Genomic DNA, 16,370 nt, shown 5'->3' with positions numbered 1-16,370 from the left:
TATAAATACTTGAACCACACTCTGGAACTTATTTTTACAATACTGTTTGTGTACCAAAAGTTGTACTTAATACCTAATCTATGTTATTGCTTTAGGTTAGTCACAGTTCTAGGATCCTTATCTTCTTGGCATATTCAATGTGTTTTTCTTTGTTTGTCTGTTTTTAATCTAAGTTATTGCTCAGAGCACTAGTGACCCAGTTCCTTCCCCAGCTTGTTTACAGATGAGGTGAGCCTGTACAGAACAGATAAACTATGACTACTAAGACATTATTTAATGCTATTAAATAATCTACGTCAGCTGGCATGCTCGTGATGGTTTTATTATAGGCGTCTGAAAAGTCCTGTCTTCAAGTGGAGTCATCTTAAATCTTTATTGCTTTGTATAGCCTATGCTGTTTACTAATTCACATTGATTATTGTGGGTTCAAATGACCATTCCATCCATACAAGAAAATCCGGAAGTTTTGTGTTCTGTTTTTGTTAGGGATGGAAACCTCCTTCTTCTGTGTAATTAGGAAGCCTCTTGCCCAGAGAAAGCAGCAGTTGAAGTTACTTACATCACAATAGACTGTACTGATCACTGACCTGATCATTGCCTAGGCCATATTTTGACATTTAGAAGGAATCCAGATCAAAGATTGCCGTAAATATTTAAATTAGACCAGCATTTCTTTAATATCAAAGGTTACAAATAATACTAGAACTAGGGAACTTACCTGTTAGCCCTTATTGAACAACACTTGGTTTGTGTTAAGTGAATTTCTCCTTACGTGTTAAAAGATTCTAGCAAAACTTGAATTGCTTCAATTAAATATTCTTTCGTATCACACCAGGCTTCATCTCAGAATGGCTCTTCCAACCCATAAAGAAGACAGATCCCATAGTTGTGCTTTCTATACTTAAACCTTTGCTTTTTCTGGAGACTGTAGAGAGCACGTGCTCTACCAACAGAGCTGTGGATGAAAAGCATAACCATTCACAGTATCACAGTATCACAGTATGCTAGGGATTGGAAGGGACCTCAAAAGATCATCTAGTCCAATCCCCCTGTCGGAGCAGGAACACCCAGATGAGGTTGCACAGGAAGGCGTCCAGGCGAGTTTTGAATGTCTCCAGAGAAGGAGACTCCACAACCTCCCTGGGCAGCCTGTTCCAGTGCTCTGTCACCCTCACTGAGAAGAAGTTTCTTCTCAAATTTAAGTGGAACCTCTTGTGTTTCAGCTTGAATCCATTACCCCTTGTCCTATCATTGGTTGCTACTGAGAAGAGCCTGGCTCCATCCTCATGACATTCCCCCTTTATATATTTATAAACGCTAATAAGATCACCCTTCAGTCTCCTCTTCTCCAAACTAAAGAGACCCAGCTCCCTCAGTCTTTCCTCATAAGGGAGATGCTCCACTCCCTTCATCATCTTAGTTGCCCTAATCATCTTAGTTGCCCTTAGTTAACCATTCACCATCACCAGCCTTCTGCTGGAGGTTACGTTTTTGGTGTACCTACTTTTTGAGCTGCTTATGCAGCCACTAGTTTTGTAAACATGAAGCATCAACTTCGCTTAACCTAGCGTGTTTTAGCTGAAGAAGAAAAGGAAAAGCCCCTCAAGATGATCTCCAGGTTTGCTGCTGAAGCTTAGTGAAGGCAGAAGATGCTGTGTGTCTGTAGTTACAGGTTGGCTATTTCTTTGTAAAGAAGGTAGATAAATAGTTATTCTTCACAGCTGGCTAGTTATACAGAGAAGCATGGGAGACCTCTGCTACCATACTTAAAATATTAAGCATGGGGGCACCCTGATTGCATCCTGACCCTGATTTATGGTGTCTGCCCTACCCTGTGGTGTGATTCCTACCAGGGGGAAATCTCCTGTGGGCCTGCAGGCGGAAAGAGAGCTGCAGGTTACTCCAGCCAGCACCTGGACTGCGGGGAGTGATGTTTATCTTTCTCATCTTCAGCTTATTTGGAGAACAGAAGAAAAAAAATAGAATAGTTTCAGTTGGGAGGGACGTACAACAATCATCTAGTCCAACTGCCCGACCGCTTCAGGGCTGACCAATAGATAAAGCATATTTTTAAGGTCATTGTCCAAATGCCTCTTAAACACTGATGGGCTTGGGGCATCAGCCATGGGGCATGGGGTGTTGACCATTTTTAACTATTTACATGAAGCATCAGGAGTAAACAGATGTGTTATCCTTACAGTAATTTTACTTACCCAACGTCACATATCGCCGATACTGGGTAGAGCCTTAAATTCAGTTTAGAGGTAACAAATGGTCATGCTGTCAAAGTTGTGTACAATTATTGAAGGAACCTTACACTTGAACTTTAAGAAAAAACTGTATCCAGAAATGGAGGGAGTGAAAATTCACTTTAGTAACAGTTTTACCAGATATACCACCTAAGCGTATACAGATCCCACTTAAGAACCTTCTAGAGCCAATTAATTTGTCATGGCAGAACTCCTGCTCAGAGTCTAATCTGAGCTTCAAGGCAGAAAGCAATGGAAGGGACATCCAACCACAGAAAGTCAACATCCATCAGAAGAGCTTGTTTTGGACCTGCCAAATCAGCATATTCACATTGCCCTGAGCTGTTTGGGTACCTGAAACTGCAAAAGACTAGATACAGTTTTGATGGTTTTTAAAAAGAGGGTTTTTCAGCTTCGGTTTGCATCATTATAGCAAAAGAGTTGTGTTACTGAGGGTCTTGCAGTGGGTCTCGAGGTCTGGCTTGTGTTTGGTAGTGAGTGACAAAGCAATGTGCATCTTTGTCCCATACCCAAAAGGAGCTGATAATAGGATCTGTCTTTATGGGGTACTGTGCCAGATACATTGCTCTGAATCTGTATATAAAACTAAATAGGTGAGGACCTGCTAAAATCCTGCTACTCCTTATTCTTCCTTATTTACAAACAAAAAAAAATAATCATAAAATCAAGTGTACCTTCTCAATGGGTATCACTCAACACATTCTTTGTGAGGGACGGCATGGTCGGAAGAGAGGATAAACTGCGTGAAGAGGAGACCGTGCAGCCGTTCTACGTGTGTCAGATCTGTTTTGCCCTCCGTGCGAGCCGGGTTCCGCTGCGCGGCCGGCGGCGAGCTGCTGTGCTGCCGGTGGAGGTGCCTCGTGCCCTCCCATCCTGTGTCCTGCACCCTCCGATGGCCTGCCGCCGTCCTCGGAGAAGCCAAAAAGAGTAGGTCTTGTCAAGAGGAACCTTCAGAGTGATATGGTATCACTGTAATTGTAAATGTGGCACAGAAAATTAACAAAATTAACAAAAAAAAAAGCCTAAAAATGGGAAGTGAAGAGGGCAGGGACGGAATCCAGCACGAAACCGACTGGCATCCTGCTCCGCTGGGGGAAGGGAATGAGTAACATATGGTGGTGATGTCTAATCGCTGCTCAAAAACGATTGCCAGTTCTGCTGCTGCTTAATAAAGTGTAAACATCTTTACACAAAAGCGCCATGGGTCACTGCGTTGTAAATATACCATCGGTATTCCACATGATTTTATTTTAGTTAGCTCTTCGGCTTTTCTGAAAGCGCTCGTGTACCGTGATGTGTCTGATATCAAAGAACTTTAAGCAAATAATTCGCAAAAATCTCTAAAAACACAAAAATCTCTCTAAAATATGCAATGCATGCAAATTATGCAGTAATATTTTGGAGCTGCTGTTCATAAAGCACTTATTTTTCAATATATATGCTCGCTGGCTTAGCTGAAGGCAGAAATAAAGCTAAACCCACGTGTATTTTTATTTTCTGGTGCCAGTTATAAGGCACCACTGTCTGAATTATGGTAATTTCTGAAACAATTCAGTGAAGTCATTTAGCATTCATGTAAATTCACAAAGGAACTCTAACTGCTTGTTTTAGCATCATTAATACAGAATAAATATGAAATGAAAAGTTAGTTATCGAACTTTTCTTTTGACCCAGTTAAACGCTGTGTTTTTATCCTTCTAAATTATATAAACTTTTCCTCTGTGCTCTGAAGCATGCTGTGTGTTTTATTGTTACTTTTTCCAGGAAGAGTGGCTTAGAATTTTTGTTAGTGTCCATAAATCTCTGCCATTTTTTGTACATCCTTTGTTGGTATTTTTGTCCTGGTGTTTAATATCAGAACACAAAACACAAGAAGAACACTCGGCTTACATCAGTGCTGTCCTGACCTACCCAGCAGTAACAAAAAGTATGATTCATATGCACTATTATTAAGCAGTGTCCCTGCGTTCAAGGAGTGAACCCCTTTTTTACCCATATAAAGTAAATTTAAAGCAGAAGAGAGCAGTTCGGTGAGGACATGGGAGTTTCAATGTGTTTATTTTCCTATGTTATTGTTCATTGCAATTAAGTCCAACAAAAGGAACAGCACTGTAAATTATGCCTTTGATGCTATTCCTCTTTTGAGATTGTGTTGGTGTAATGACAGATAGCATGTGGTTGGGCTCTTTGCTTTGTTTTATTTTTTCATAGAAATACAGGTAAACAAGCTCTATAAGGAAGATAGTCTTTTCCTACATGGAACAAAGAAATAATTTTTGAATTATTAAAAGAATATAATAACGCTGATAAAAGAGAAAAAAAAATATTTAATGTGAAAAGAAATGAAATGACCACAGTTAAGATCCGTTTCTGTAAGACATGGATCACATTTCTGTGATGACATATCCATCTAGAAGAAGGCAACGTCTAAAGCGTCACGAGTTCATTCTGTGAGACGGGAATTTACAGGAATTACAAAAATGTGGCATAAGTATACTGACGTGTTCTCCGCTGGCACAGTCCAGAGCATTCTAGGGGAGTCGGACGCGTGGTCTGCGGGTTTCTCCCGTTGGGGAAGGATCTGTTCCTCAGCTACAGGAGCAGTTCTGGCACCTGATGCTTTTATATCTGCTTGGGTTAGCCTTCTCCGCGGCTTTTTCTCTAGAGCATAGCAAGGTGTTCTCTTTCTTTTTGCTCCACCCAGCACAACGTGCTGCCTCTTCAGCACTTCTTACAATACAAAGGAGAGGTTATGACTCTCGGGTTTGTTTTCCCCATGTGTAAGTAGGTTTGCAGTTCTTAAAATTATAAATCAAGTATAAATTTGGTTATACTTTAGTGTTTTATTATTTTACTTTTACCCTTTATTTTATGTATTACTTAAGGGTTTTAACTTAATATTTCTTTTCAATGGTTCCCAGTGACAGGACGAGGGGCAATGGGCACAAGTTGGAACACGGGAAGTTCCGTTCAAATACACGGAAAAACTTCTTTACGGTTCAGGTGACAGAGCACTGGCACAGGCTGCCCAGGGAGGTGGGGGAGTCCCCTTCCCTGGAGATGTTCAAGCCCCGCCTGGATGCAGTCCTGAGTGATGTGCTCTGGGCAATCCTGCTTTGGCAGGGGAGTGGGGCTGGGTGATCTCTAGAGGTCCCTTCCAACTCTGAAACTCCGTGATTCCGTGATTTGCAATATCAGTGCTGAAAGTTCCTGTTCTCTAATATTGTTGAAGGCTTTGTGTAGCTAATATCGCATAAAATATGCTTAGGTCTTTGTAAAATTATTTTTTCGCTATTTACTACATTGCCAGGCTGAAAAATTGGGTCAGACTCTTAAGACAGATCAATGGATTTCAACATAAAAACGTTCCTGTCCTCCTCGTTGGGTGTTCCATATTCTCTGACCAGGAGTAGTGATAAGATTTGCCATAAAACGTAAGGAAAGAAATGTATATGTGAGTATATGTTTCGCAGTGCAGTACGTAGTATTACTTGGAGGAACAAGATAAATTGATCCAGGCAGATTCTGTATTCATGGAGCGAAAATGCTTTTGCCGTCCAGCCCCGCTTCGGCATCTCTACAGAGTACTGCGCTGTGCTGTGATGGGCTTATTTAACCTTGAAAAATGAAGTCTGAGGGAGAATACTGCTGCTTTCCGTGAATTCATGATAGTGCAAACCCCAAGGAGGAGGAAATCCTGTTTAACCTGAGAGACTTCCAACAGAAGAACAAATAGATATAAATTGAGCATGGATAAGTGCAGGCTGGAAACCAGGAGGCGGCTCTTAACTAGCAGAGGAGTGATGTTCTGAGACAGCCTACTGCTTGGAAACGGCAGTTCAAAAACGCTCTTCCTCAAATAGGAACACACAGTTTTGCAAATCATCTGTTTTTTATTCTTTTATAGATTGGTGTTGATGACTTAGGTTGAATACCCAGGTGCTGATTTCCTTCAAGTGATGGCTAGGGAACTGTCTTAGAGTTACAAAGGAATAGCAGTATCCGTTGATTAATTAGCTGAGTAAATGACTGTCAGATGGGAACCCTGTCAAAAGTTTTTTGCTCTTTAATAAAAGGGCATTGATTTATCATCTTTTATTTTTAAACTTTTATGTTTTCACTTTGTCAAGAGGAACCTTCTGAGTGATATGGTATCACTGTAATTGTAAATGTGGCACAGAACTATGGTACAAAAATTAACAAAATTAGCAGCCTGCTACTTGAGTGCCATAAGTCACTTGTTATCCCTTAGTTAAATCATTTTGGGTCAAGACTGACCGCCTTGATGAGTTTCAGGAGGAAGCACTATGTTATAATCTCTGTATCGAATCAAATGGCAGATTACAAATATTGCTTGAAAAGGTGTATTTAAAATCATATGAGCTCTGTAAAAAGACTTCTGAACAATTAGTATTGATAAGGAACACATCCAATATGCATATATTTTTAATGTTCCAAGGGGGAACAATTTGTTCCAATATGTGGTACCTATTTTGCTTATTAAAGTTACAGAAGATTGCCCACTACAGTCAAAACCTAAGCAAAGTACAGAAGACGCGAGTCAGTTGTCTAAAGAACAATTTATTTGGAAGCTGCTTTTTTTGTTTGTTTCCCTAATAGCCTCAGTTATTATAGGGGAAAGGTCTATTCAGTGGCCTGCCCTCCATGTGTTTCTACTAAATTTCAGTGCATTGCATTTTAGGCTGTAAGTGCCAACGTACACAGCGTAGATAAACTACAGTATTTTCTCCCAACATTTCGAAAAACAGTCTACCATTTGATGTTTATCTTGTAGCCCAATTCTCATTTGTATCTTCTTCACAAGATGCAGGATAGCAGTTACATGAAAATAATGTGTAAATATTTCTTTGCCTCTTACCTTTCTAATCTTTTTTTTTTTTTTTTTTTTTTTTTTTTTTTTGCCTAAAGCACTGCAATGCCATTAGTTACAATGAATTCTTAGCTGAGTAATTGCTTTGGCCGTATTGCCGTTTTACTTCTTCAACAAGAGTCAGTATGCGTGAAGGTATGCGTTTTTAGCAAAAATCTGGACTCTTTGCATTGTATTGCTTGGAAAACTGTTGACATAGCAATATACTTCTCTTTTCTAATATTAAAAAAAATACAAAAATTATTTTTCTTGAAACACAGCAAAAGGCTAGAAATTATAGTTTCTTTGATTACAGATGCAAAAGACTATCAAGTCAACATTTGGTCCAGAAGGTGCTAAAAACATGTTTCCAGGACTTGATCAGTCTGCTTTTGTGGTTTCACCCCTTCTTTGTCTCTATCTCTAGCCTAACAGTCTGTCCTTGACATATACACAAGCCTTCAAAGAACAAAAGGTGGTAAAGCCTCTCCACCTGATGTGTATTGTATTTTGCATGTTGTGAGCAGAAGCCTTTTCTCAAGTCTGAGGAAAAGTACTACTGGTACTGTTTGAGCTCTGCTGGTGCTACGGAGTTGTTTACGCAAACGTCTCTTGTGTTTAGCCCCCATGGAAGGCAGCTATTGCACACATATTTCAGTTGTGTTTAACCCACTCCAGACAATGGCATTTGTTGTAGCAGCGTCAGCATTTGGCAAATAGCAGTCTGTATTAAGCCGTGTGTTAACCTCTTAATAACTGAATGGTTATGTGGCCATGGTTACACTCCTGTTGCCGGCAGAAGACCAATGAACCCCACATAACATACTAAAAGTGCATTTTTTACTTTAGATAATGAAATGCATCTCATAATTGCTATTAGTTCAGTTGCTGCCCAGTTGCTCATTCCTATTCTTCCATTTCATGGTGAGATAACATTACCTATCTGTCAGACCCTGCCTTTATAGGGATATTGTTGTAGTAAAGACACTGTGTAGGAGTTATCCAATACCATACATGTTTGTTTTGGTTTTTTTTTTGGTTTTTTTTTGTTTTGTTTTGTTTTGGTTTTTTTTTTTTTTGTTATAAATACAATGTCCAGGTGTATGCCAAATTACTTGGTGTACTTTAACTTCCTTCCCCACCCCATCTCCTAATTTTATATACGTAAAACCAGTCTGCACAGTCCACGAATCCATATTGCTAACAGGTAAATGGGCTGTTGGTCAAAATAATATTACTCCTTGTAAATGAAGGGAAAAGTCATCATTTACTGCAGGTGTTCAGTAGGTAAATTGAGCCTTTCTTTATATGAAGACTTTAATGAAGTCTGCTTGTAGAACTATTTATAAGGAAATTCAAAGGAGGCAGTGCTCAAAGTTTCTGAGTCGTGATTTAATGTTAAATGCTATATTGAAATTTTTTAGCAGCGTTCATTGCGGTCAGAGTTAGAATACCTTTGTTCCTTACACAATGCATTGGCTACTTATCCGGCCAGAGTATAGTCCTTTGACATTCGGCACGTCTGCAGAAAGAAACTGGTATCTGCCTTGTGAGGGTGAAATCCTGCTCTGCTCTTAGGCAAGAGAAGAAATGCTTACTCCCTTTTGCTCAGTATCGCTGTCTGACGCCATGGGGTATAATATTGCTGCATGTCTGACAGTCTGGGGACAGTAGATGCCTCTTGAGTTTGTTTGTTTACTTGATAAGATTTCCGGCCTTACTGAAACGAGAAGATAATGTATCGCTTTATTTTATGGAGGAGAATCTCCACCCTCAGTTACAAAACCGGTGTCTGGTGTGGCATGGCAATTAGTCCGGGGAACAATATTAAATAACTATTTAAGTCTATCTACGGTCTTTTCAGGTATGGATGTAATGGATACTAAATTGTCTGCAAATGTTTAAAGCTAGTTTTGTGGCTGGCAGTGTTAAAGAGTCACTTGTTTTGGGTGCATACTAAATGTCCAGGGTATGTCTCCTGAGTCCTACTGGAACGGTAACTGAGCGTATATTTTACATCCAAACTGAAGATATTATTTTGCTCATTATTATACTTATTATTAAATGAATTTTGTTTAATTCCAATATACATGTATTGTGGTTTTTTTCCCTGCAGATTTCGTTTCTGGCCTCTGCTTACATGAGCCAACATCTCTCAGAGGAGAGCTGCTCCGCCCTTGCATCTGTAACTCATTACCTTTACCTCTGCCAGTTCAGCTGGATGCTTATTCAGGTTGGTCTCTTAGTCTTTTTCACCCCTTCCCCAAAACCTCGGTAAAAGTACCTGATACTTAGACTGTGTCTCTATTATATTGTGGTAGATGTATCTCTGCAGTTCAATGCTAGTAGAGAGGCAAAATATTAGATGGTCTTTATTAAACCTAGCGTGTCACAGCTCCAAGGGTAAATATTCGAACCCCGTAAAGACTTTTTTCCACTAATATCCATTATGACTGTGTAAGAATTTCCACATCTCACTTCATCCTATAGAAGTTACTGTCTCAAAACACTGAAGTACTATTTTTATTAGAGTTGAGAGCTTTTCTGAGCATCTCTTATTTGGTCTTTTGAAACAATCTTTTACAGGTGAAATGGAAGCGTAAACTACACTGTAATTTTTTGAGTCAGGCGCATTTTAGTCATTAGACTCGTGTAATTGACAAACATACCTTCATAAGTTTGCATTACAATAAGGAGTATATACATTCATAAATCTTCAGAGAATCAGAGAATCATTTAGATTCAAAAGACCTTCAGGATCATCGAGTCCAACCATCAACCTAACACTGTCAAGTCCACCACTAACCCACGTCCCTCAGCACCACATCTGCATGTCTTTTAAATCCCTCCAGGGATGGCGACACCACCACTGCCCTGGGTAGTCTGTTCCAATGCTTGACAACCCTTTCGGTGTAGAAGTTTTTCCTAATATCCATCCTAAACCTCTTCTGGGGCAACTTGAGGCCATTTCCTCTTGTCCTATCACCCTATCACCTGTTCCTCGGGATCAGAGACCAACCCCCCCTCTCTATACCCTCCTGTCAGGTAGTTCTAGATAGAGATAAGGTCTCCCCTCAGCCTCCTTTTCTCCAGGCTGAACACCCCCTGGTCCCTCAGCCGCTCCTCATCAGATGTGTGCTCCAGACCCCTGACCAGCTCCGTTGCTCTTTTGACACGATATAGAACACTAAATGGTGTAAAAAACGATTGAACTAATGTGGGAAGCCATGAACAATCGAATTTGTTACTGAAAATTAATCATTGTAAGTTAGTCAAAATAACAAGCTGTGACATTATTTGGAAAATACATTATGATACCCTCATCTAGAAATGTATATTTAGTACTAATGTGTTAATTACGCCATTTCTTTGTCCGTTATGTTAATAGGATTTGTCCATAGCACAATTATTATAGCATACAGCTTTATATGTGCCGCTCCATACATTACCAAACAAATCCTCCAATATGCAGGTTGTCAGACCAAACCAAGAATTGCAAATTAGGCTAGATCTAAATACAGCTTTCTCTGCCAGGGACATTCATGTGATATTTGGTGTTTTCCTGGGATTACGTCAGGCTCTCTTTCACTGAGAACCCAAACAGCCTCCCCAACAGCTCCACTGTGCTTGTTGGTCTTAGCAAGCGTCAAGTAGATGGTCTCTCATGTACGCTGCTGCTGTAACTGCTGGTAAAAATGGAGCAGAGACTAAACTGCTCTGTCCTTAGTGATACTAACACTCTTTTTATTCTTCTTGGTTTTCCTGAACTTATGCAGTTAGCAAGATTAAATATTCTCTGCAGTGGATGTTACTTTCTGCTTTCTCAATGCAGACATTTTGCTACTGTACTTCTGCTTCACCTGGCTCGGCTTATGACTTTCTCTGAAGTTAACCAACGCAAATTAGTTTGCGAGCTGTCCATTATATTCTTCTTCACAGCTGCTCATTCGCTTCATTCCTAAATCGCTTCAGATCTCTTGAAGATTTACTGTTCTGGAGAGAAAAAGTAATGCTTTTAAGTTGCCGTTTTACTGGGGTATTTTTGACTGCTCGGCGTTTGATAGTGCTTCATCTTCCCATCCTACATGTTACATTACATTAAGTTGCGAAAGGATTCCTGTTTCGAATGCTTGCTCTTCCAAGGATTAACCTCCTGTAATGACAAAAAATTACATGGCTATTAGCAGTTGGTCATTTTTATGGCTGTAGTTGAAATCCATTGTTATACTTGTTGGAGTAGACTTTTGCCTAAGAACTTCTTTCCTAATAACTTGCATGTCCCGTTGCATTTAGTGGAGCCTCAGGCTTGTGTTTGTCATGGAGACTTTTCATGCAAATCTGAGGGGACAAAGGTGCTCAGGAGGGAATCCTTTACAGCCTGCTGAGTATGAGCTGACAAGAGCCGCCAGGAATAATACTCCGAGTGAGGAACATTGCCCCTTTTCATAGGTGCAAGTCTTCAGCTGTGAATAATTCCTGAAGTTTGAAAGACCCACAAGGAAAGAAATCATCTAGAATGTAGATCAACCGAGCCCTCAGCTACAATTTACTCCTCTTGCTTGAGAATAGGTCCTGAATTCATATTTCTCATTGCAGAGTGAGGAAGCAATGCCAGGGCACTAAAGGAGTGCTGGGGACATCTCTGCGCTTGAATTGGTCCCCATGACAGTATTAGCAAAGCTTGTGGATCCAAGGGAAGACCAGACTGATTTGGGAAGTTGAGATGCTACTGCTGTCTAAATGGCAGGTTTAAATGCCTGGGAAATGAACGTTCGTATTTCTCAGCGTGGTGTACTTACTACACATGACTTGATTTGGAAAGCAGAATTAATAATGTATTTATACTTAAATGGGACTTAAATACTTCTGTCTGGGAAACAGCAAAACTATTTGAACAAATTCTTCATCACTCACGCAGTCACTGCCCTCTGTGAGGCCGCGTAGCGTAGTGCGTATGCCTGATCACTAACTCATTTTATAAAAATCTGCGAGTGTCAGTCTTATCACTGCATACAGAAATGGGTGAACGTGACAATCAAGTGAAAGCAGCATGCAGATGTCTACAGATATGGGGAACTGAAACATCCAGAAAATCCAGATAATTTTAAGTGATCAAAAGGTGATGGAGCAACATTTTGAAACAACAAGGGTCTGTAGGCAAACCCAGATTTAACAGTACAGTTGGACCTATACAGATTCAATTCTGTAGTCCAGATCAAAGATCTTCACTTTGTAGACTGTAGGACAGGTTCCTTACCTTTTTGTCCTAATCATTCCATCTTCTGAATATGGCTATGTATAGTACTTACACTTAGCATTTAATCATATTTTAATAGTGGTTACAACAATAAAATCTATAGCTTCATTTTCTAATTCTTTTTCCATTTTTAGGTCCTTGTATTTGTAGTCCTGCATTCAATATCAGTATTTGTACTACACAGGTAGCTACTACCCACATATTGACTGAAGTGCAGGAATGGAGATAACCTCAGAGATCATCTGGTCCATTTGCAGAGTCAGAACAAAGGCCACGTCAAATCATCCTTGTTTATCTGACTGTTCCTGTCCCTTTGTATTGCATTGTCTTGTTTCTTGGCTTTTCTAGGGATATTTTTCTAAGTTGCAGAATCGTAGAATGGTTTATGTTGGAAGGGACCTTGAAGATCATCGAGTTCCAACCCCCCTGCCATGGGCAGGGACACCTCTCACTAGACCAGGTTGCCCAAGGCCACATCCAGCCTGGCCTTGAACACCTCCAGGGATGGGGCCTCAACAACCCCTCTGGGAAACCTGTGACAGTGCCTCACCACCCTCACAGTGAAAAACTTCTTCCTAATGTTCAATCTGAACCTGCTCTCTTCCGGTTTGAAGCCATTCCCCCTTGGCTTGTCGCTACGTGCCCCAGTAAAAAGTCCTTCCCCAGCTCTCCTGTGGGTCCCCTTTAGGTATTGAAAGGCCCCAGTAAGATCTGCCCGGAGCCTTCTCTTCTCCAGGCTGAACAGCCTCAACTCTTTCAGCCTCTCCTCACAGGAGAGGTGCTCCAGCCCTCAGATCGTCCTCGTGGCTCTCCTCTGGACACGCTCCAGCAGGTCCATGTCCTTCTTCTGTTGGGGACTCCAGAGCTGGATGCAGCACTCCAGGTGGGGTCTCACCAGAGTGGAGCTGAGGGCAGAATCACCTCCTTTGGCCTGCTGGCCACACTTCTTCTGATGCAGCCCAGGATACGGTTGGCCTTCTGGGCTGCGATCGCACACTGCTGGCTCATGTTGAGCTTCTCGTCAATCAGCACCCCCAGGTCCTTCTCCTCAGGGCTGCTCTCCAGCCATTCCCCACCCAGCCTGTAGTTGTGCTTGGGATTGCCCCCACCCAGCTGTAGGACCTTGCACTTGGCCTTGTTGAACTGCATGAGGTTGGCTTGGGCCCACCTGTCCAGGTCCCTCTGGATGGCATCCCTCCCCTCCAGCGTGCTTACCTCACCACACAGCTTGGTATCATTGGCAAAACTGCTGAGGGTGCAGTCGACCCCACTGTCCATGTCGCCGACAAAGATGTTGAACCCGTTTTTTTAGGGATGAACCTTTCTTGACTGCAGAAGGAAAGGAGTAAGCAAGGTGCAGGTGGCTCTTTGTGCCCACAGAGTGAGCTTGGCGTGAAATATTTGCCTTATACTAATGTCTGAAATTCAGAAGTCTCATCCTGACAAATGTCCTTTCATACAAATGTACGTTACTACAACATAACCCTGTATTTTCAAATGCAGTCTGTGTTTTTACCTTAGGAGCACACACTAAGGATGCCTTTCTGTATTCCGTTGTTCTTCCCATGACAAATATGTAGTATGATGACAATTTATCAGGAAAAATATTTTTCTTCTTTTAGCATTTTCTAACTTGTTGCAAAAAAAAAAAAAAAAGTGGAAAAAAAAAAAGTTAAAAGCTGTCTTTTGAGGAAAAAATTGAAATTGTGTCCTTCTCAGTTGCCAATTCTGACATAGAATAAAATGGTGGGAAAAGGTGGATTCTTTGTACTTTTCTGAGCCATTGCTACAGTGGAGTAAATCAACAGCAAAAGTGGCAGTTCAATATGAAAAGCAGAGTGAATGTCATGAGCTTGCTGTCACCCATACCTGAATCCTCCTCATTTGTGGATTTAATGGCACCTTAAATTTTCTATAAATTTATTGCAGACTTGTAGGACAGGTACTTATCTTACAATAAGTTTAATGCTTATTTTTAAGAATGATTTATGGGCTGCCATTCAGCCATTCTGAAAATGAAAGCTGTGACCATTCCTAAAAAGAAGGAAGAAAGGTAATATGTTTTCCCACTGCATTGAGAAAGACTATTTAAAGTGTTTTGCAGCTAATACCGGATATCCACAGATTATCACTAAAGATTAAGGAATGAATAAATAAAGAAATAAAGAAAAGCACCCCAGTGTTGGGAAGGCAAAGTCAATTAATTGCCTCGTTCTAGAAGAAAAAAGCTTCACTGAAGTTCTCATTGTTTCATTAGAGTGTTATTTGAATTCGTAAATTGTTTTGCATTCTACATCAGAACAATGAGAACTTGTACATTTGTTCTTCCACCTGAGCAGCTGGGAAATGGACTGTACATTTCACTCTTCTGTAGAACCGGTTAATGTTGCAGCATGGCAACAGGAAAGGATTTGCTAAAATTAGTTCCACTCTTTGTATTTCATTGATTAAATTTTGGAGCATCATAAAGGGTTGAAGATAAGAACTTATAATGATCAAGATAGAAATGTCACTGCGCAGGAGATGGTGAACTCTCCAAACCCCTTTCCATCTTTGCAGCAGCACTGGAGTTAAAGTGTTCTTCTGTGATAAATGAGGTGAGAGAGGTAAATATGTCTAAACAAACACAGAGCAAGGACATGAGGTACAATTTCTTAGAAAGCAATCTCAGTTGGATGACTGAGAACAATGTTCACCAGGTTGTCAGAATTAGTAGAACCAACAATCCCTGAGCATAATGGCATAAATCAGTTCGAGGATTTTTCTGTCTGGAAGTGTTCGCTGTGAGGCACAGCTTGGTCAGGACTACACGGGCATGTAATTTGAAGAATGTTGGCAAAAGGTGACAAACAGAATCTTGAAAGGGTTCTAAATCCCATGCAAAAGTTAAGAGAGAAGAAGGCAACCATTAGCTAGGGGAAATCTTTTCACAAACTGTGGATTTTTTTTCCAAATACCATTTTCATCTCTTTAATGTTTTCTTCCTGTGAATGTCCAAAATGGAATTAACAGTTTTTCTGTGTTCTTTCAAACTACACATGACAGTAACAATTGTATGGTAGGATTTTCCTGTGTTCTTTTAAGGACAACAAACTTTGCTTTTGTTCGCATAGCACCGATTACCAAATGAAAATAATAAATGCCATAATAATTACTATATAAATAATATGATTACATACAATGGACATATTTATAAAATGCCATTTCCTGGGGAAGCATTTAAAGTGCTTACTAAACTAATAATTTTTTTTGAAAACAAGTTATTAGCATGTGATGCGCTTTATGATTCATGAAAGAAAGCATTGTATATTCATGCTATATAAATCACAGAAAAGTACTGTAATGAAAATTAACTGATGACACCTACATAAGGAATCCACAAACCACTAATTAAGTACTTGATTGTGAAATTTCAGTCTGCCTGAAGAAATTGGTAGACAAACCCTTGGCTGAGGGGAATCTGCAAAATTTCACAAACACAAATAATCACTTCGCAATTCACTTGTCACTGTATAGGGATTTCACCTATCCTAACAATATCAGCTGCAAATTAAGCATATAAATAAACATTTTTATATGAAAATCCAGTGTAGACAATGGAGGGATGAGTATGACTAGGTAAGCATCAATGGATGCCTGAAGATGTTTGTCCTCTTCTCCATTGACTACCAAGACTGGCTTGAGGCACAAGCTTGAATTCGATGCCCTTTAGACAGAAAAAGGCAAAAATAATCCTCCATTCACTCCATATCAAAGGCCAAAAATACGTTTATAACATGCACAGCTATAGCTGGTATAATACGTTCAAAGTGGAGGACATATAGAAGAAGAAATATTTTAAAGACATATTCTTATTGTGGATAGTTTAGGTGTTTATTAGAAAGTGGTAATGTGTGTAGATGTGTGTAACAAAATGCTTAGCACATTGGAAAGCATTTCAACTATTAACCTCTTAAAGAAAATGCAAAGATCC

At 40.2% G+C, this 16,370-nt stretch overlaps 1 protein-coding gene across 1 annotated transcript in view; it reads left to right on the top strand.

Moving 5' to 3' along the window:
* The window catches only part of ADGRV1 (adhesion G protein-coupled receptor V1), a gene marked incomplete at its 5' end in the record, with an annotated part of 274,932 nt that overhangs the window by 174,489 nt on the left and 84,073 nt on the right, over nucleotides 1-16,370 (top strand). Inside the window, one exon of the mRNA XM_082496974.1 lies at nucleotides 9,257-9,373. Within this exon, the coding sequence (XP_082353100.1) occupies nucleotides 9,257-9,373 (117 nt within the window). The remainder of the gene's footprint in view (nucleotides 1-9,256; nucleotides 9,374-16,370) is intronic.

Source organism: Vanellus vanellus (assembly GCF_965231255.1).
Source record: "Vanellus vanellus genome assembly, chromosome: Z".
Taxonomy (NCBI): domain Eukaryota; kingdom Metazoa; phylum Chordata; class Aves; order Charadriiformes; family Charadriidae; genus Vanellus; species Vanellus vanellus.
The sequence above is the reverse complement of the archived record's forward strand: the minus strand, read 5'-3'. Positions and strand labels throughout refer to the sequence as shown.